The 22,720-nt window shown below is 32.0% G+C and overlaps 1 protein-coding gene across 6 annotated transcripts in view; it reads left to right on the top strand.

The window, feature by feature from the left end:
- Nucleotides 1-22,343, top strand: part of LOC143255378 (UTP--glucose-1-phosphate uridylyltransferase-like) — a 43,872-nt gene extending 21,529 nt beyond the window's left edge. For 4 of the 6 annotated variants that reach the window (XM_076510951.1, XM_076510969.1, XM_076510944.1 and 1 more), the window contains exons 8-14: nt 7,353-7,441; nt 9,079-9,147; nt 10,421-10,452; nt 12,272-12,368; nt 12,691-12,936; nt 14,302-14,406; nt 18,253-19,976. In XM_076510951.1, the coding sequence (XP_076367066.1) occupies nt 7,353-7,441; nt 9,079-9,147; nt 10,421-10,452; nt 12,272-12,368; nt 12,691-12,936; nt 14,302-14,406; nt 18,253-18,360 (746 nt within the window). In that variant the 3' untranslated portion in view covers nt 18,361-19,976. Of the gene's footprint in view, nt 1-7,352; nt 7,442-9,078; nt 9,148-10,420; nt 10,453-12,271; nt 12,369-12,690; nt 12,937-14,301; nt 14,407-18,252; nt 19,977-22,180 lie in introns of those variants that run through there. The other 2 variants (XM_076510979.1, XM_076510959.1) reach the window with 1 other exon arrangement.
- Nucleotides 22,344-22,720: the final 377 nt, after the last annotated feature.

Here is a 22,720-nt window from a genome sequence, read left to right as displayed (position 1 = left end):
TCGTTTTCTTTTATCTGGGACTGATGCAACACTGTGTTGTTTGTATAACACTCAGGTCACAAAAAGCCACATTTTACTTTCTTGCTGTCGTTACAACTTTCAACGACAACACCATTTTAAACATGTTTTATCCCAACGTTTATCCATTACACTAGACAGTGTTATTGGCAATGTTTACACTGTCAACCATAGTAATGTTTTTAGTTTTTTAAAGGCCGTTAATCTTTTTGATGCTATTTAAGTTTTTAATTTATACATTAGACATTTTTTATTGTGATTCCCTTTTATGATTCAAAGATAGTTTGATTTGAAATTAGAAAATGGCCATAATATCAAATAACTCTAAACCAGGACTGGAAAGGGTAACTTAAGGTGATTAACACTAATGTTTGAACTTGCCCCCCTCGGTGTGGATTCCTGTACATGGTGAGGGGACCTCCCAGGGAAGGTTCTGTTCTATCTGGTTACCTTCTCTGGGATCTAAACATCCACCCACGTCTTTGCCGTGCATGGCAACCCGTGAAGGGGAGGAGAGCATCCTGGTGGTTGAGGGGTCCAACCCTAACACACCACTTTGGCCTCAAATTTTTTTAGACAGACAGCCTTTGGATGACCCCCCTTGGGTCAATCGGCTGGTCCACTTGGGCTAGGGTCAACCAAGTACCAGTGTTTGGAAGTTCTCAACGGGTGTTGTGGACATTGTGCCTGATGCTGGTGTTTGGGTATAGTGCTCACGAAACCCTGGCGTTGCTGCATTGTCCTTGCATGACTTTGTAGTGCATCCCCTTGTAGGGCTTCATGGTAGGTGGGGTCAGTGGGTTCCGAAATTTTTTCTTTTTCCTATGGATCCTCCAAAAATTTTAAATAAAATTGTAAAAAAACAGTCAATGGGTGAGCGACCACGTCTTGTATACTCAGAACAGGAATCTTCAACATCAGTAACACACGTACCTCATTTTCTTATATTACATTCTCTTCGAAAAACCTTTAGGGCAAATGTCCCCTTTTTTTTATTCAAAAGGGACTAGAGGGACTTGCTGGCTCTCCAAAGTCAGTAAAGAAACTTCGATCTGGTGACATATTGGTTGAAACATCCACATCCCAACACAGTGAACTCCTCTTGAATTCAAAGGCAATTAGGGATATACCTATTGAGGTTACACCCCATGCTACCTTGAATTCATCATGAGAAGTTATTGTTGAGAGGGGATTTGAAGAAAGTCCCCAAGTCGGAGATTCTCGCTGGTCTCTCCACTCAAGGAGTTTCTGCAGTGAGGCGCATCTCCACTCGCAAAGATGGAGTTACACTGCCAACAAATACCCTCGTTTTAACATTTGCTTCACCACTTGTACCTGCCACCATCAAGGCAGGTTATCTCATTTGCAGGGTTCGGCATACATACCAAACCCTCTTCGATGTTTCCAATGTCAGAGATTCGGCCACTCAAAGACATCTTGTCGTGGTTCCCTGACATCTCAGACATATGCTGCTGCACTTCATTCCGCAACTACAGTGGGAGTGCAAACAGATCTTTCTGTGCCTCCAAGAGAATCGTTTTCAAAACAAATGAAAAGCCTTTTGACCTCCGTGGTTAAAAAGGTTGAATCGACTTCCACACCCATCTCTGTTCCTCCCATACCTTCCAACAAACCTCAAGATCCACGTCCTTCAGTTTCAAATACAGGCATTTCTTCTGATACATCTTTTTCTCCCACCACAAGAGACAAAACAATTATTCGTTCGCGTCCTCAGTCACTGGATTCCCCTTCCAATAACAAAAACCTGCCCACCCGACCCAGAACAGGATCCATGGAGGTTGATAGACCTCCTTTGACTAAAGACAGTAAGGAAAAAAAGACGTGGTCGTAAACCGAAGGGTTCTCCAGCCACTTCACTTACCCGTTCTTAAAAATGGCCACCTTGATACAATGGAACTGTCGAGGTTTACGTTCTAATCTGGATGACATCAAAACGCTGATTGCTTCCTACCATCCTGTTTGTCTTTCTTTACAAGAAACATTTCTCAAAACTGCTGATACTGTCTCCATTCAGCAGTTTTCTCTGTACAGAAATGACAGGTTGTGTGATGGTCGAGTACATGGAGGGGGTGGCACTGTTGGTTGATCAACACGTGCCCACCCTGTCTTTGTCACTCAACACACCCTTGGAGTCTGTAGCCATCCGTGTTTCCTTGGGTCATACCATCACTGTTTGTTCTCTCTACCTGTACCCTGGAGAGACATATGATCAATCAGATCTTCATGCTCTCGTTGAACAGATGCCATCTCCATTTCTAATCCTAGGAGATTTTAATGGACATCATCCCCTCTGGGGAAGTGCTCTTATTGATTCCTGATGCCTGGCTCCAGGATATTATTTTACCTTTCTCTAAGCCAGGGAAAGATCCGAAGATTCCTTCAAACTACCGTCCAATTGCTTTGACAAGCTGTCTCTGTAAGACATTAGAAAGGATGGTTAATGCTCGTCTTGTTTGGTTCCTTGTATCACACAACCTCCTCTCGCCCACCCAGTGTGGGTTCTGTTGACAGCACTCCACCACAGACCACCTAATTCATCTTGAAACATCTATCAGAGAAGCCTTTTTCAACCGCCAACATCTTGTATCAATATTCTTTGACATAGAGAAGGCTTACGACACAACATGGAGGTATGGCGTTTTGCGAGACCTCCATACATATGGGTTACGTGGCCATCTACCCATGTTTATTAAAAATTTTTTTAATGGACAGGAGATTCCAAGTTCGTGTGGGTTCGACACTTTCCTGTTCTTTTGTACAGGAACTTGGAGTCCCTCAAGGTTGTGTATTGAGTGTTACACTCTTCAGTATAAAGATAAATGCCATCACTGAACAACTCCCTCTCACTCTTGCGAATGGGCTGTATGTCGACGACTTTCGCATCTCATGTCAGTCGTCAAACATGAAATATATTGAGCTGTAACTACAAACTGCCCTCAATTGTGTACGGAAGTGGACTCTGGCGAATGGCTTTAATTTCTCTCTCTCCAAAACTGTATACATGCACTTTTGCCATCAACGGGGTATTCACCCTGATCCTGAACTTCATATCGGTGAAGTTTTGCTGCCAGTGGTCCTGGAGACCAAGTTCTTGGGGCTTATCTTTGATCATAAACTGACCTTTATATCACACTTAAAGCAGCTTTGGGTCAAATGCACAAGAACACTGAACATCCTCCATGTCCTCTCCACTACCAGTTGGGGAGCAGATCGATGTTCTATGTTAAAGGTATATCGTGCTCTTATTAGATCGAAACTCGATTTATGGGTCTATGGCTCTGCCAGACCCTCGGCCTTAAAGATGCTGGACCCCATTCATCACCAAGGACTTCGACTCTGCACTGAGGCTTTCCGTACCTCTCCAGTTCAAAGTATATACATTGAATCTCATGACCTTCTCTACACCTTTGCCGTTTGCAACTATCTTTACAATATACTTCGAAACTTCATTCCTTACCAAAGCATCCCACCTGGAAATGTGTTTTCCTTTCTCAGTGGGCAGTACTTTTTCAGAACAGACGATCTGTCATTGCTCCGTTTGGCCTTCGCATCCAGGCGCAATTGGATGAATTGGGTCTGTCCTTAGATAACATTGCAGATTCCACAGGTCGGCTCATCCCACCATGGCTTATTACAGCCCCCCAAATGTGACCTTTCTTTCAGTCACCTAAAAAAGGCAGATACTCCAGATTGGAAGTACCGTCTTTTATTCAATGAATATCTTTCAAACAATCATTCAGGTCCCATTTATACAGATGGTTCCAAATCGGGTAATTCAGTGGGCTCTGCTATGGTTTGCTATGGGTCAGTAGTTGCACGCAGAATCCCTTCTACAGCTGCTGAACTGTATGCCATATCTCTTGCCCTGGATCATATTGCAGCTGAGCAGTACTCCAACTGCACTATTTATACTGATTCGCTTAGTTCTATACTTGCCTTGAAATGGCTACACGTTAACTCGCATCCTATTCTCGCTGATATTGGAAACCGACTGGCCCATTTCTCATTAGCAGCTACTTCAATCCAGGTTTTCTGGATACCAGGCCATGTTGGTATTCGCGGGAACAAGCTTGCAGACATGGCAGCTAAATATGTCTGCTTCAGCACCATCACTCTATGCCTATTCCATACATGGACATGGTGTTAGGCTTGCCTGCCATTGAGCAACGACAACAAACTTTTTCAAATCAAACCCAAAATTAGACTTTGGCCATCTAGCTCCGTAAAGTTCGAAGGAGGAAGTTGTGTACTTATTGGCCACAGTTTTTTAACTCATCATTTTCTTTTATCTGGAACTGATGCACCAATGTGTAGTTTGTGTAACACTCAAATCACTATCCGTTTTACTTTCTTGCCATCTTTACAATTCTCAAAGACGGCAATATTTTAAACATATTTTTTCCCAGGGTCAGTCTGTTACATTGGACAGAGTTATTGGTGATGGTGACTCTGTCCACCTTGATAATGTTTAATTTTTTAATGGCCATTAATATTTTTAATCTCATTTAAGTGTTGCATATTTATTCATTACACCTTTTTAATTGTGGTTCCTTTTTTACAGTTTTAATCTCTCTCATTCAATTTGACATTGGACAATGGCCAGAACATTAAATAACTCGACACCAAGACTGTAAAGGCCAACTTCAGGTGACTAACGCTACTGTTTGAACTATCCGTTTGAACTACTCGTTAGTCGTACTGGCGAGTTGTTATTATACTTTTGCTGCATATCATTTCACACTTTTACTTCTTAACTTTTTAGTACTGGCCATATTGACTGATAACTCGGAACCAGGACTGGAAAGACCAACTTCAGGTGACTGACGGTGGTTTTTATACTTACCTGTTAGTCTTCCTGGCGGGTTATGATCATTACCATTCTGCTACAGGTAGTCCTTTACAACTTTGTTGACTGGATGTCAACATTGGTTTTTACGCCATTTTCTGTTTTATTTGCCGTTTTGCTTTTACCTTCAATTACTTTTACAAATTTTACTCCATTTACTTGACTTTATCTTTTTACTGGACATTTGGCTACTCATTGTTACAATTTTACTATGTATCTTTTAAAACTTCTATTATTTTACATTTTGATACTGGTTGCTATGATACATAACCAGAACCAGGACTGGAAAGGCCAACTTCAGGTGATTGATGGTGGTTCTTGAACTTACCTATTAGTCTTCCTGGCAGGTTATGATCATTACCATTTTGCTAGAGTAAATACCTTACAACTTCTTATACTCTGCCTTCTATCTTAACATTGTAGACTAGGTGTCAACATTGGTTTTATTCTTTTTTGTTTTACCTTCATTTCCATTTATGTCTATTACTACATTTATTTATTTATTTTACATTTTTACCAAATGTCTGGCTCAGATAGCCTCGCTGCTTTGTGCCATAAAACACTAAATCAATCATTCAATCAATTGAACTTGCCTGTTAGTAATCCTGGCAAGTTATGATAATTACAGTTATGCTACAAAAAGTAATTTACAACTTGTATTATTGTAGTTTTTCTCTTTCCAGTGTAGAGTAGATGTAAAAATTGGATTTAATGCTATTTGTTTTTAATTCAAAAATTAAACTTTTTGTTTTACCTTTATTTTCTTTTATGAATTATAATAATTTTACTTTAATTTTAACTAAAAAGTTTTATCTGCCAACAGATGTTTGGCATAAATAACCTAGTTGCTTTGCACCATAAAACACCAAACCAACCAACCCTTCATATCAAATTTAGTTGTAGATTTTGCACTTGAAAAAGAATTTCCCACACCATTGCTGTTACACTACCACATTTCAATCATTTGTTTACAAACACAATTGCATTAATTTTTTATGGTAATAGTTTTACCCTAGAGTTTCTAGAAAGTTTATACTTTATTTTGTCTGTTCATAATTCTATGTTCCTTTTATTATTTCACTGTTTTTGGTCCTTTGCAAAGTATTAATCTGAGCTATTGTGATGGTGTTTTTTGACTACTTGCAGCATAAATTGCCTTGCACTTCATCTGTTGTAATGATGTTTGAAAAGTTTGAACTTGACTGTTCACTCAGAAAAATTATTTACTATTTTGACATGATAAACAAATTTGACAACTTCGTGGAAATCACTATCAGTGGCCCATTGTGTTGAAAGAGAGCCATAATTTTCTGCAAATCAAAGATTCCAATTCATTCAGTGAAGCAAACTGTGAAAAATATGATTTTTTTTCTAATTGTTTTTTTTTACCTAGATCAGTTAAAACAATTTTGGATTTTGACTCCAAATTGGAGAAGAGTTCAAAAGGTGTGACTTATTGTACTCAACAGAAGTGGCTGTTGTATACATAATTCCATAACTGAAGATCAACAGTCATTTCTGTGAATATCCAAGATTTTATGTAAAAGAGAGCATTAACCTTATGCTTGAACATTATTTACTATTTGTCCAGGGTTTTTATGACTTTTGCTCAAAATGTTATTGAACAACTTTTTGTTTATTTTATATTAATTAGTATGGCATAAAATTGTCTAATAATGCATATTTAAATAGTATACAAGTTTTAAGTTCTTAATTTTAGAAGACAGTATTTTAAAATTCTTGAATTTTCCTTAGTGTGAGAAATGTCATTTTCTCTTGGCATTCATTTTCTTCATTTAATTCATTGCCCCTCCAATTTACAAAATTTAACATAAATTACTCACTATAAAATTATCATTGCTCAGACAAACAATTTTTAAAACTTCAATTTTGTTTGGATACAAAGTTATCAAATAAAGTTTTACCCTTCTTGCCACACCCACTTGTGTCATATGTTCTTTCAGGATTTGTAATATTAATAGTTCCATATTACACTTAATTCTTTATTATGTATAACCGCTAGAAAGCTGAAGTTTTCATTGGAAAGGATGTTTAATGTTGTTGTTGTTTTTTAATGGAGAATTGTCAATTTCTCTTTTTGTACAAGCTTCATTCCTACAGGAAAGATGATGACCACCTTGGATGAATTTGTAATGGCTCTTGTTATATGTTCAAAAAACAAGAAAAATTGTGATAGTCAGAGGAAATTGTCTGCTCTTTACATATTATTCTGTTTTTTATTTAAATAAATAAAAATATTTTGAGCAATACCATGATTAGGATAAAAAACATAGGTTCAAGTGTCATCATCAACAACAACAAAAAAGGCCCAGGTAAGTACATCTTAGCAAATTACAATAAAACATTATTCTCCTTTGATCTGTTTTTGATATGTTTTATTTTAGACTTTCCTGGAAAATATTATTGAAAAGTATTTTACAGTTCTCATTTAACCTTAATAAAACAGATATATTAAGCACCATGATTACAGATACTGATGGACCAAAACCAGAGTTTGTAATGGAAGTAACAGACAAAACTATAGCTGATGTAAAGGTGAGTTATGTTCATAATGTGTTGTGGGTTTTAGAAAGATTTTCATATAAAGGCATTATTTTATACTATTAAAACAGGTTTTATGATGGTCTATAAACTGCATTAATAGGTAAAGTAGATTAATTACAATTACATGAATTGCTCAGAAGGAAAAATTTTTCTTCCCATATATGTATTAGAACTAAGTAAATTGTTTAATTACATCATTTCTCTGCTATGAGAAAATGGTTTTTCTAATGTGATAGTACCGAGTGTTATATTATTTATTGTGTAACTGTTAAAAGTCTTTCATCCAGTGTATAGTTCTAACTCAGCACCTTCCTTCTTTTTTTTCTTTCTTTTTAATTCTTGAGAACAACAGTGTGGATGATAATGTATGAAATAATTAATGTTCTTATGCACAGATGTGTTTGTAACACAATACGACTGCATTATGAAACTGGTATGATGCAGTTTATGAAATTGTGGAGGAGATAATCAAGGCTTGTATGTTGAAGTGTCATGTGACTCCTAATATTTTCAAAATTAAAATATTTTTGTGTTGTAACTTGATATTGTTAGTGAAGGACATTTTTTTTCTGAGCACATGTAACTAGTGGGTAATTGTACCAACTTGTAGATTTTATTAATTTACATTTGTTAGTCATTCATATTTAGCTACTTTTTATAGGATTTTTACAATTCTAGGAAACCAACAAAAACATACTCTAAATGCATGATTGACAAGATATTGTTTAAGTGTAAATAAGTATTATCCAGCTATTAATAACATAAGAATTTATCGTGTGTGTGTGTATATAAGAGTGGCATATTAAGGCACTAGTTTTCATACTGTATGATGGAGCAAGTTGCTAGGAGTGTTGCAAGTTTCCCCAAATGAAGAATAATTAAGAATATAAACGATAAATATTGCATGTTACAGTAGGGATATCACTCACATCAAGGTAAATTGTTTAGGGTATCATCAGTAAAAAAAAGCGTTCAGGAAACTGTATTGAGGTGTGAGTTAGGAAGACAAAAATTCTTTATATAAATTATGTTGTAATACATTAAAAGGAATAAATAATGACCTTTTTTAACATTTGTTACATATTTTGTGTACAGAAAAGAAAATGTCACAAATTAGTCATGCTTAATGGATGAGTAAAGTAATGTTTCTATAGATAATGTGCAAGTATAGCAAGTTGTAACAGTTGCAGTGATGTTGGAAATTAAAAATATTAACTGAAACAATTGTATAATTTTATATAATTCATTAAATTTGAAAGGACTGTGCAACTGCTTTTTTTGTTTCTTTTTTGTTCAAGATTTTCTAAATGATTAATGTATATGATTATAACATGATTCAATTTTTTGGTTTTAACAGATTACTTATTGATAAGATAAGGAGATTAGAAACATTAATTGTTTATTTTGGAGATGTAAATGCAGTATAATCTGTCTGCAGTATTTTGGCTACTTAAATACACATTCTGGAAAATTGCATTAAGTCTAATTTTAAAAATCTTTAGATGTGACATCTGATGGTGTTACTTATAGGAGCACCTGATTTACAGAATGTTATTTTAATGTTTGAAGTGTATTAGTGTATGCTTTTCTGTTTTAACCAGTACAACTTGTACACAATTTTGTTACAGGGTGGTACACTGACACAATATGAAGGGAAACTCAGATTACTGGAAATTGCTCAAGTTCCAAAAGAAAAAGTAAGCTTGCAGGTTTCAAGACTACTTATTTTGTAGTATTTATTTAAGTACTGTGTGAAGTAATTGGAAAAGGATATAATAATTTCTGATCTTATGAAAGACATTCAAGTATTTTGTTGGAACTATTAATTTTCCTTAGTTTTTATGGTGTTTTTTGTCTCTTTGTTACATTAGGTATTATATTTACATTGAAAAGTTTTACAGCAGACAGCAGTGAAATGTCTTTTGTTTAGAAATCATTTTCTAAATCATTTTTCATACATATAAAAGAAGGAAGCACTTCATTTGCACCATTATTATTATTATTATTATTATTATTAAATAATATCTCAAACTAGATTAGCTAACTGTTTAAAAAATACATTCATTTTCTAGCTAATTTAAATTTCTACAAAACAATATTTTGTAGTTCTTGCAAACACAATGGTCAAAACTTTCCAGAAAATTAACTAATGCCTGGCTAAGTTAAAAACACAAATGTAATTGTACATTAACACCTTTTAAAGTACATTTTAAACTGTTAACGAAACTGTAAATTAGAAAATAAACATTATTAAATTTTATTTTTAATGCTGTTTATGTAATATTTCTGAAAGTGGTCACTCCTATTTTTTATTTTATTACTGAAAATATCAAGTCTTGTGATAGTGTCCAAGACAACACAGGTCTTTGGTAAATAAAAGCATCAAACTCTATTGACTTAAGTGCCAAATTAGTTCTCTCTAAATATCATTAGTCCAAACTTGTTTCAGAAATTTAAGAAATATGTAAAAGCTCTGAAAAGGGGCAAGTCAATAAGCAAACTTAAATATATTAAAGGAAATACAGGGCTTACATTATTCTACACACCCTTCTGATGCTTGCTTTTTTATTTTGTTTTTGTCATAATTATTAGTATGCATTTTTTTTTTTTCCCTGGTGGGACAGCAGTAAGTTTACAGACTCAGTGCTACAATACCAGGTTTGATTGCCTACAAGGGGACACAGTTAGCCCATTGTGGCCTTGCTCTAAAACAATTTTTACATTTTATGTCATTAAGGTTTTATTGATTGCTATTGCAATTTAAAATAATTTATCCATTAATTTCATATAATAATCTGTTTTAAGATGCATAAAAAAACCTTGAGCATTTACTTTTTGAAACTTTTCAAGAAAGTAAGTTACAAAACTAGAAATATAGAAGGTAAAGAATTATATGTTGTGTAATGATAGTTAAAATGATTAATTTTAAGGGTGCACAATGTTAATGTGGAGTACATTAAAATGTTGTAGGTAGATGAATTCAAGAGTGTCAAGAAATTCAAGTAAGCTCTTTCTTTTGTTCTTATGAGATCAAAATTTTGTTGTAAATTTGTGTTGATAAAACAAAATATTATTGGAGTTAATCAGTTTGTTTTTGGTAAAATTTAAACTTACTAAAATTTGTTTTGAAATACATTTCTCATTCAGAATTTTGTAGAAATTCATTCTTCAGATTCTAGCTATGGGTCTAGGTTTTGTTTGTAAACTACATATGATACGTGTTTGAGTTTTTGTTTAATGAGGTTTTAAATTAGTGTTTATAATTTAATACTTGATATGAAAAGCATCCAAAAGGCCAGTTAGAAGTGCAATATTGAAAGAAATGCATATTATGTATATTTTTCTGTATCACATGGAAATACTTATTTCATTAACAGCATGAATTTAGTAAGACATTAAGAAACCCAGTGTACTACTCTGTAACTGGAACAGTTTGAAAAATTGGGTGAAATTTTATATCTGTATTAAAAGAAAGAATAATAGTTATTGGACTGAAGAATAATGTAAGAAACATTCTCATGAAAGTGTTAATTTTTTTTCTTCATTTTTAACTTGCATCTATTTAGGTTTCTCAGTAGGAAAATTAAATAATTTCATATCAACTATCTCTGTGAAGTTCCAGCAGGAAAAGTGAATGAATAGTACTGTATTTGAAATACTGTATTATAAATTTTTACTGCAAGATAAGTGTTTAGTACAAAGAGTTCTTTTTGTCATCTGGCCAAAAAATGCACAGAAGTTTAGTTGGTTTTTAGGGTTTTGAATTTTTATCAGGAGATTTGGCAAGATATATATTACAGGTAACTAAATATCTCTGAATAACTGAGTTATTGAACAAAATAAGGACAGGACACAATATAAACATAGCAAATAATTTTTATTAAATAAGACACAAATACAGCATGTACTGGACTTTCACTTTTAATGAAGCTGAATTTTAAGTTCTCTAACTTCTTTGAAATTGTTTATCAGGTTGTCTAAACCTATTTCAGTTGACAGATAATGTTGTTTACCTAGAGCAACTGACATCACTTGTATGACTGGTCACTCTCATTCAAACATAAGACAGTTGTACCTCAAGGTGTATCACTTGACCTACTGTTGAAAGATACTGCTATTTAAATTCTTGCAGCTGCAATGCTCATTTGCAGAACAGGCATTTTCTCTATAGAATGATAAAAGAACAAAAACAGCTGGTATGAAATCAGCATAATGACTTTCTTGGCCACCTTGTGTGGAAACTGCATATACTTATAGTTAATTTAAAAAAAGTTTAAAATGCATGGTATGTTCATACCACAAATCTTTAACATCTTTGTGTATAATTTCTTTCACCATTACTAAAATCTTCTATTCATGAGCATATCAGATCTATATTTCTGATGTAAATAAATCATGACAATTGAATATTATAAACTACTAGTATAATCAGTTGAGTATGTACTTGGTACCAGCTATTTAAAAACCAAGTATAACATCACCAGTGTATAATATAAAAGTACCAATAACAGAAAATGTAAATTTTGAGTGCATTTCTTCCTCATATTCTTCACATTTGACTAGTCAAAGATTTTGCTTCAATGAAAAGATGTCTTCTGGACCTGAAAATGAAAGGCAGGCAACTTTTTAAAACATTGTCCTCTGCATACTCTGCCTGAACATTCTTGTTGATATTCCTAGTTCAAAATAAAAAAGATTCTTTTAACCTCTAAATTTTGGTTGCAGCCCTTTGTTATCCTTCACTCTATGTGGTTTTTTATTTTATTTTTTTTTTTTATTAGATAACTTCAAGTTCATGTATTAGTTTTATATGTATTTTAGGATTTTCAACACTAATAACCTATGGATGAGGTTACAGAGTATTCAAAATCTAGTGGAAGAAGGTGGGCTAGATATGGAAGTTATTGTGAATGACAAGGTAAAAAATGTAATGCTAACAATTTATTTATGTGCTTGTATTGTAGTGTAACTCCCCCTAACATATATCTTATGATATACTTGATGGAACTGTGTAACAATAAATAATGTACAATTTCAAAACTATGTCTAGGTAAAGGCATTAAAATTAATTTATTTTGAAATACATCATAATAATTCAGACTTTGGGTAACACAACAACAACATTATTAATTTCTAACCTTTGGGTTTATAATTTTAAGTCTCTGCACCAACAAATTTTGATTTGATTAATATAGAAACTAACATGTTACTATGTTATCTTAATGATTGTACTAACTTAGCACTTGGACTCTGGGCTGAATGTTATTCAACTGGAAACGGCTGCAGGTGCAGCTATGAAGGACTTTACAAATGTTATGGGAATCAATGTACCTCGTCAGCGTTTCCTTCCTGTGAAAAAAACGTCAGACTTGTTAGCTGTCATGAGCAACTTGTATCTTATGAAGAATGGAACATTGATGATGAGCCCTCGTAGAGCTTTTCCTACTGTGCCTCTTGTTAAACTTGGAGATAATCATTTTGCTAAGGTTGGTGCTTGTATTCTTTCAGTTAGAATAAAAGTACAGAAATTCTCCTATATGGGTTAATGTATATCTAACTATTATCAACTTTCAAATTATTATTGGTATAATCACATAAGAAATTTCTAGTTGATCATTTTCACACACAAAAAAAAAAAAAAATACAAACATTTATATTGCGAGGTACAACTTAATAAAAATCTGAAAATTACAATAGTTAATTCATGTAAAAATATTTTTACTCTGTGTTTTCTATGTATCCTGGTGTTGTTTAATAGCAATTTTAATCTTTCATTATGCAAGATACTAAGATTTTCAAAAATATATTTTTTAAATTATATGGGTGTCATGCATGATAAATAACTAAAATTAAGTTGCATCCTATCATATTCAAACAAAATTGATTACTTAAATTAATAAGGTTTATGAAGTTTTTAACTCAAGTTCCATGTTAACTAAACTAATTTCTGCTTAATATTCATGTCAACCAACAATTTTAAGTACACAGTATTATTTACTAGAAAGAAATGCATTTTGAAACAACTTCTATTATTCTTATTTGAATTTTTTTTCATCCTTAATAACACCTTTTCAAAGTTTTCAGTTCCATGTTCTGTCTTATTTTTCTATTTCAAAATAGTGCTGCCAAGTTGTCTTATAATAAGTGGAATTGGGATATTACTTCTTGATTTTAGGTAACTGTCATTTTTTTCAGTCTAGTTTGTGTGTTTGTTTTTTTAACTTGCTGGATTCCAAGATTACTTATGGTGGTTTTTATAAATTGTTGTACGAGTGGTTTCAGTGAGTGACTTGGTCAGCAAACATCATAACAATCTTAAAATCATCCTTTCACCACTTCTGTTAAAAAAAACACAAAAAAAACATGCCCATGATTATGAATTTTCTGGCCCCACACTTGACACATTCCATGTTTTGTTCCAATTAAGATGTGCAAAGTGCTATTTTTAGGGTAAGCCATAATCAGCCAGTGCTTCTTTTATTTGAATGGCTATACTGCTTATGTTGCTTGTGGGTCTAGACCCAAGCAGTTAACATATAGCCTTTGTTTTTAAAGTTTTAAAAATATACTGAAACATTTCTTGGGATAATACTCAATCTGTACAACTTATTATAAAAACCAGTGAAACATAACACTGCAGTAACACCACACATCATACTCTTAAAAATTATATTTATATTGTATGAAGTACAGTTTTCATATAGCAATTTCAGAAGATGAGTGCAACTGTTTTTAGCATAAGCTAAAACACTACAGATTAACTTAGAAAAACTAGTTGTGGTGTATCATTATTCAAACAAAATTACTGTGTTACAAATGCAAGATATTAAAATAAATTTTGTCCTTGTAAGGTACGAGAATTCTTGCGTAGATTTGCCAGCATACCAGACATGCTAGAATTGGATCACCTCACAGTGTCTGGAGATGTGACTTTTGGAAAAGGAGTATCCCTAAAGGTATGTATAAATATCATGTAAAATTTGAAATTATGCAATAAAATAGTAGTAGTGAAGGGAAATTTTACTTGTTGCAAAATACCTGAATACTTACTAAGTTTCTTCAAAAAATGACCAAAAACATCAACTGTATAAGGGTTAAAGTCTACATGCCTAAACCAAAATTGTCCCAAGTTTTGACTCTCATTGTGTTTTTTTTGCCTGATATTCTCTGTTATGGAGTATATTGAAATGCAATAAGTACACCCATCTGCTATCTCTAATAAAGATTTTATAATTATTATTTACATAACATAACAAAAATTGAGAGAAATAGTACAATATTATCCAGCTATGTAATACAAGGAAATGCAATATAATTATCAACCACCACCACTAAAACATGATTATTTAGTTCAAGTTGCAAGATAAAGTTAAACAGAAGACACAAATTATGAATAGTTCAGTTTTTTTGTTTCTTTTCACCATGTGATTTCTGACTTGGCAATATGTGAAATAGATAACTAAAGATAACTTTTCTTCATAGTCTAAATAAAAAAAAAAGTTTACATTCATTTGAGATAAATTTTCATGTACATTTTTTCCTGAAAATTAATGTGGTTTCTAGTACATTAATTGAAAGAGATGAATATCATATTTTCAAAGAAAATTTTGTTCTTATAGAGCAAGTCAAAAACTCAGTTACTGAAATTTTAAGCAAAACCAACTGAATAAAAAAAATTTTAAACTTCAAATAATGTATTCTAGAAATATGACAGGTAAAGCTGAAAATAAAAAATCAGATTTTTTAATGAAATATTTTTGCTAAAGATTTGTTTGTTAAATATGGGATTTGTTTTGTTAATAGTCTGAGTGCAAAATGATTTCATGTTATGATTAAAAAAACTATTCTTTGCCAGAAAAATCTCAAATATTATTTGAGTGTTATTTCTGACACTGTTAAATACATTTCTAATGTTTGTTTTCAGTAAGACCATATTTTGTTTCCTGTACCCTAAGTGGGATGTAAATTCACCAACCATGTAACCATCATATATATATATAAAAAAAAAAAGAGGAAATAGATATAAATTGCTTGTTTTTCATGTTAGAATGGCCCCTCTGCTAGTACAGTAGTATGTCTATGGATTTTCAATGCTAAAATCAGTGGGTCTATTCCCCTTGGTGGGCTCAGCAGATAGCCTGATGTGGCTCTGCTACAAGAAAGCAAACACACAAACACGTTAGAATGACTGCATATTATAACAAAAATGCAAATGTTTAAGTAGCTTAAGTCTCATAACATTATATATTTTATATATATATATTTATTTTCTACTATATTTACCTTCCAGATGTACCTAGCTAACATTACATAACTTGCATTGACATAATTCACGTGGACTTGTTACGCATCCAGTAGTATGAAACTGAGCTTTAGTCTTTCCTGTTTTAGCAGACTAGTATTTTGTATTATACAGTTGCATTTTAATTATTTAAGATTAGTTGTATACAGACTATCACTTATTATAAATAAGTTATGAAACTTGTTTTTCTTAAAATATACAACAATAAATAAAAAGGTAGAGCAAACAATTCTCTTCTAACTACGACCCTTGAACTTGGTTGCTGCTGGACATAAGTTGTTAAGCCTTTTAAAATTTTACATGCGAAGGATATTGATCTTTTTTTTTTTTTTGATGTGTTGAATGATGTTTGTGATGTCAAAATACTGAGTCTGTAATATTGTACAAATTAGGAACTCAAATAACTAATATTGACAAGCTAGAAAATTAAATAACCTTGTATCTTTTTATTTTGCTGAAATATGGCTTATATCAAATTCAGTGGCCTTATTTAACTTTTCCATTTTTTGAAACAGTCCCTTATATTCTTACAGTATATGGCATATGGGTAACCAATCAACAGCTTAGAATGTCCCCCAGAATAGGTTTTCTTAGCCATATAATCTGCAAAAAGGCAACTGTTCTTTCAATCCAAAATTTCAAGAAAATAGGTTCTGTCTTTAGTCTGCTTGAAGTTTCATATTTTTTAAAGTCTAAATACATCTTCGTTACTAAGCTTAAGTTATGATGGAATTCTATAGTATTACAATAATTATTTATGATCTTTTGGTTATTCAACTCTGTGTGTGTGTAAACAAACCTAAGTGTTTTTATTCTGCATGTGTGAAAATTTAAAAGGCTTAACAACCTATGTCCAGCAGCAAGAGAGTGCAAAAGTCATATCAAGAAAAGAATTCTTTGCTTTACTTGATTTATTTTTGTATATTCTAAGAAAAATAACTTTAATTGACTTCTAAATAGTAATTATATGCATGCACGTGCACACGCACACACAGGCACATGTACACACAGAGAGAAGCTACTTAGAATAAAAATTTGTATTTTTGTGCTATAACATGCAATAATTATATATCTATTTCCTTTTTTTCTTTTTTTTATGATTTTGGAATAGGTAAAATGACAGATCCCACATAGTTAATCTAGAAAATAAAATTAAAATTTTACTGAAAACAAACATTTGAAATGTGCTTGGGAGATTCTGGAGATTATGCAAATAATGAGATTTTTGGGGCAAAGAATAGGTTTTTAATCATAACATGAAATCACTTTGCACTCAAACTAATAATGAAAGACTATTTTCACAAACATATCTTCAGTAAAAGTATTTCATCAAAGGTTCTGTGTTTTTTGTTGTTGTTTTTTTTGTGTGTACACAAACTACCTGTAATCTTTACTAAAAGTCTACCAAAGTTTGAAAAGATACATATGCTGTATCATAAGTTATAGTGTAAATATTTAGCTTATACAGAGTCCATAGCAAAAGGGTTGAACTAACTGGTTTGGTTAGTTTTTAATTTATTAATAAACCAGTTCTTGAAATATGTTATTAAATCATCAAAGTATTATTTTACTAAAAATAAGTCTTTTTTTTTTATTTCAGTAACTATATTACATTCAGTAATAATGTGTTTTTAATTGGTGCTCATTTACTACTCACACATTATTTCATTATATAATTCTATATGTGAAACATCATATAATCCAATCATAACTAGTTTCCCACTTGTTTGATAGATATCATGATTAGAGAGCTCAGATATCTCCAGTGTAGTTATTTTTTTTGTGAAATTGTACCTTTTTATAGTGTTCTGTAACCAGAATATTTTGTTTGTTTAACTGCACAATTTCTTTTAAAATTTACTGTTCATCACTTTTTTACTTATTTGCAGTTGTTTTATGCTGTAGTCTTGTTTTTAGACTGTGTTATATTCAGATATATTTGCTAGCTTTATTATTGTTATTTTTCTGTTATTGTTAATTTAGTCCTTTATTTTAATAAAATAGCAAATTGATATTTAAATTTAATTTAATTCTTCTATAAATATTGTACAGTTTAAATATCAAATTACTAAATTACTTTTGTACCATTTGCATCTGGTGGGGTCCACATATTGCATTGCGTTTAGTAATTTTACTTTTGAATATTACAACACTTGTTTAAAGAACTAAGAAAACAATTGGGTGGATTACTAATTTTCTTGAAAAAGCACATGGAATCCCAGCACTATTTAATGAGTAATTGCAATAGTGGTGATTTTTTTTTTAATTTATTTGTTAATTTATACTATCAGGAACAATATAACCTACAAAGATAGACACAAGCAATTTTGATGCATAAATACATCAAAAAATGTTTAAAATCTGTTATGATTTAAAATCATTGTTAATGCTAGATGTAATTGTAATGTTTCTGGCTTGAAGTAAATTAATATTATTTGTCAATGTCAGATTAAGTCGGATACTTGTGCCTTTTGATAATAACAGTAACATTTTTGATAAGGGAACTGTTATCATCATTGCCAACCATGGGGACAGAATTGATATACCTCCTGGTGCTGTGCTAGAAAACAAAATAGTGTCTGGTAACCTTCGAATCTTGGATCATTAGACAAAAAGAAAAGCAGCTTTAAACTATAAAAACCAGCCAGATATGATTGTTTAACTTGCTGGTTACCTAATATCTGAGATATTTGTTGGTTTAATAGGTTAAACTTTCTAAATTTAATATAAATTATGTACTTGGTAATTTTTACTTAAATATTTACTCTCTTACTTTTAATGATAACTGAAGTAATTTGTAATATTTTCTGTTACACAACAAGAAATAATTTTAATAGCGATTTATGTTTTGTTTCCAGTATTAAAAAATATACACAAAAATACTTTATAATTAGCTAAAATGAAACTTGAAAGTTGCATACAAAAGTAACTGATATGCAAGTTGAGTTAACTTGAATATCTTCAGAATTCAAAGTGAATTTGAAACATCAGTTAATTGTGTGTTTCTTTCTATAATACTGTTAGCCATTTTCAAAATTCTAAGATAATATTTGAGTCAACTACTTAATATTATGCCACAATCAGTTTTAGTTGGTGTTTCAACTGAAAAAAAAATTTGAATAACCTAATATTGAAATGAAAAGCAAGAACAAAATTTGCATTTTGAAATATTAATGTGGAATAGGTTGAATAATCAGTAATGCTGCAGAGTAATTGATCAACTATTTTTGTGATTGGTAGTCAGCTTTTTACAATGAATCTGACATTATTAGTTTTAAAATAATGTAGAATTATTGAGAAATATTTCATAACAGGAGATTCCACACAAATTTTGAAACATCTGCTTTAACAGTTAATTTTACTTCTCATTTTCCTAAATTTTGTAAATTGTGCTGAAAGTTTCAACATATTTGATTTTTAAAAAAATTAAACCTTTGAGATTTTTTAAGTAATAAAATACTTTCACCATAAATATTTAAATAGAATTCTGCCAGTTTCTTTTATCACATTCAATTTCTGTATTATACTGGTAAAGCTTCTGTCACAAATAGGTTAGGAATCACAATACTATAAATTGCAGTAAAGTATTAATGAGCAAGTTTTCTGTATTTGATCTTTCTTATGGATTGCTTTGATTTCAAGAACTAATTTGTAAGAATACTTTAAAATCAGATAATAAGGTTATTATAAATGTTTTGAGGCAATTTGCTTGAACTAAAACTTCTTTAAATACGTACAATTAAGATCTAGTCAGTATATTGCATTAAGTTTGGTGCCATGATCTTGAAACTGAGTGGATAAAACAAAACTGTATAAATTAGATACTTGTAGTTTAAGACCATAAAATATAATCATTTCTCAGAGTAATACAGGGTAGCTTCTTGCTCTTAGAAAATTAATACAATTTCATGAGCAAACATTTGAGCATAAGAATCCAAAGCATAAACTTGGGTGTATAGAGATATACATGAACTTAATACCATAGCAGTGCAAATTTATATTGAAAATGTTCAACTTTTCATAATTTCATATCTTTTTTACATTTGATCATAACTAGGAAAAGTGTTCATATAAAAATGACACAGGATAGCCATTAATACTTAAGATAATTATGAATTGCATGTATTTGGATATAAGACCAAACATTTTGCTGTAAACCTGAACAAACTGGAATTTTATTTGTGAATTTCTAGAACTTTATTAAAAACTAGCTGGTGCTTTTGCTGCTCTTGTGTAATGATTTATTTTGCGTGTATTGTCATACCTCAAATTTTATATTAAGACGTACATTAGTCCTGAATTATTGAAAACGTGGTTTATTTAGACTTTAAGTTACAATAAAAGTTTTCATTAAATAACTTATGAACACGTGAATATTAATGATTCCGTCGAAACATTTAGTAGGCATTCATTTACAATTAAGAAAATTCCCTAATACACAGTACAAGTTTTGCATCATTTTGAAACTCGTGTTTGAATGTTTTTTGCAGCAGATCTCACTGTATAATATGACCATTTTGTTGCTTACTTCTCTTCCAATCCAGTTACAAAATAACTGTCCAACAATACCAGCTTTTGGAGAAATGTAGAGCATATTACCTCCATTAGTCCTCATAGAAAAACTACAAGAAAAAGATTAGTTTACATTGTGTATGGCACTTTATAACGTGTTTTCTGGAAATCAATAGTAATTAATCTTATTTGGTGTAAAAGCTAGCTCAAATGTCAAATGCCTATAAACCGCTTGTATAAGATTGTTTTAAATCTGATTATATACCAAGATATTGTGATTTAAAATGTTAACATCTAAGTCCAAATATGTTAATAACAAAACGTTATTGTCATTTAAGTGTTAAAATGTAACAATAAATGGTTAATGAATAAATGACCTTTGAATCCCGGTGCTCCAAACATGCCTGCCCTTTCAGCCGTGGGGGCGTTATAATGTGATGGTCAATCATCCCACTATTCGTTAGTAAAAAAAGAGTAGCCCAAGTTCCCTCTAGTTTTACACTGCTAAATTAAGGTGGGTTAGTGCAGATAGCCCTTGAGTAGCTTTGCACGAGATTAAAAAAACAACAAAAAACAAATCATACGAGTGCGGTTGGAAAGACGAAAAAGTTGGATTCTGCATGAGCTGACTGAAGATCAACAAAATCATCGTTATGAGACCTGTCAAGGATGACGCTCCAAAAATTGAATGAATTGGGAATCGAGGTTCTGCCTCATCCACCTTACCCCAGGCCTTTCCTCTACAGATTATTTTTCAAGCACTTTGACAACTTTTTGAACAATAAATGCTTTCAAAACCGAGCAGCTTCAGAAGAAGCTTTCAGAGCTCATTGACAAAAGAAACTCTGATTACTACAGCAGGAGCATAAACAGCATCGTTCCACGTTGGCAAAAGTATTTTGAAGCAAATGGTGCTTGCTTTGATTAAAGCATGTTTTACAACACTCTTCCAAACTTCGCAGTTCAGAAACATTTATTCCTGGACAACCCAATACTATTTGTAATCACAGTTTTATCTTTGTTTTGTAAGTTCGTGAGAAGTTTTGTTAGTAATAAGGTATATGAAGGAGAAATTGTAAAAAACAAAAAACGTTAAAGTAAAATATAATCAAAACGAGTGTTTTAATTCAGTAGTTTCTTTCGGAATAAGAATAAGTTATAAAATGTGTTTATTGTTATCACTTACCCTACATCTACATAGTCCAGCACACATGTCCCTGGCTTAGTTGTCACAGCTAAGTCGCGGTATAACGTGCTTCTTTTCGTATAAAGTTTATGCTTACCAGCTCACTCTTGTTACTGGCATACACGCTGCTTATGCAGTTATGAAACACAGCACCATCTCTAATAAAATAAATAGTGAATTGTTTTGTTACTTACAGAGCTTAAATAAATTATTTTTAAGTCTGATGCTGCTTTCTGTCCTGGGAATGTTTATATTAGTCAAATATTAAGAAACTATGAATTAGGTTGAGGCTCACCTCCCAATGGCTCAACGATAAGTCTGAAGACTTAAAACGCTAAAACCGATTTTCGATACTCGTGTATGTATAGCCAATCGTGTAACTTTGAGCTTGGCTACTAAAAAAAAAAAAAAAAAAAAGTTCTTTCATTGTTTACTTCCAGCTTTGGTCAGGTGGTATTACTAAGAAACGGTGGGATACACGTTTCATCTTAACCTTATATTTGTAAAGATGTGTCATGCTACCATTCAGGTTTGACAAATTCTTTGTTGTTGCAATTACATTACTAAAAAAGTAATAGATTAAAATAAAATCATTGCATTATATATGTAGGGATGGTCAAGGTACTCTGTAAGCATAATGCAAATGTGCACGCTAAAATAATTAACAATGACAAATATTCTTTACTTTAAAAGATGATTACCACTCACTTTCATTTTCTTCTCTACCCAGCATGGCAAGAAACCATCGCTGAGATGCCAAAACCAGAAAGTGGCCACTCTACCAAGTTGTTCATATTTCTTCTTCTTGTTCCAGTCCAGATAACTAACTCTACAACTACTTTAACACTTAGCCGTAATAATGAGTAGTAATTAAATAGTAATACTTGTGTAAACGATGTTTCATAACCCCCTGGAGTTATCTTTCGAACAAACATATGATTTTTCTTTTAAAAGCTTAAATACCGGGTAAACTAGTATTACCAGCCAATGAGTGATGACTGTAACATGTAGAATGTATAGTGCTTTGTACGCTATGCATACGCTTTCTTTAGGGAACTAACATTTATATTAAGTAGGAACGGTAGGAGAAAATAATCACAATGTTGAACTTTGTTACACACTTTCATAAAATACACTATCTTTCAATCATGGGGAAACGCGTCGCAAAACAAACAAGAACTTGTAAAATAGTGTAGAGATGGCAGTTCACTAAAGAATGCAAACAAGAACAAACATTGGAATGATAAGTAATACATAGATCGTCCCTACG

Source organism: Tachypleus tridentatus, chromosome 1, assembly GCF_004210375.1.
Source record: "Tachypleus tridentatus isolate NWPU-2018 chromosome 1, ASM421037v1, whole genome shotgun sequence".
NCBI lineage: Eukaryota > Metazoa > Arthropoda > Merostomata > Xiphosura > Limulidae > Tachypleus > Tachypleus tridentatus.
The sequence above is the reverse complement of the archived record's forward strand: the minus strand, read 5'-3'. Positions and strand labels throughout refer to the sequence as shown.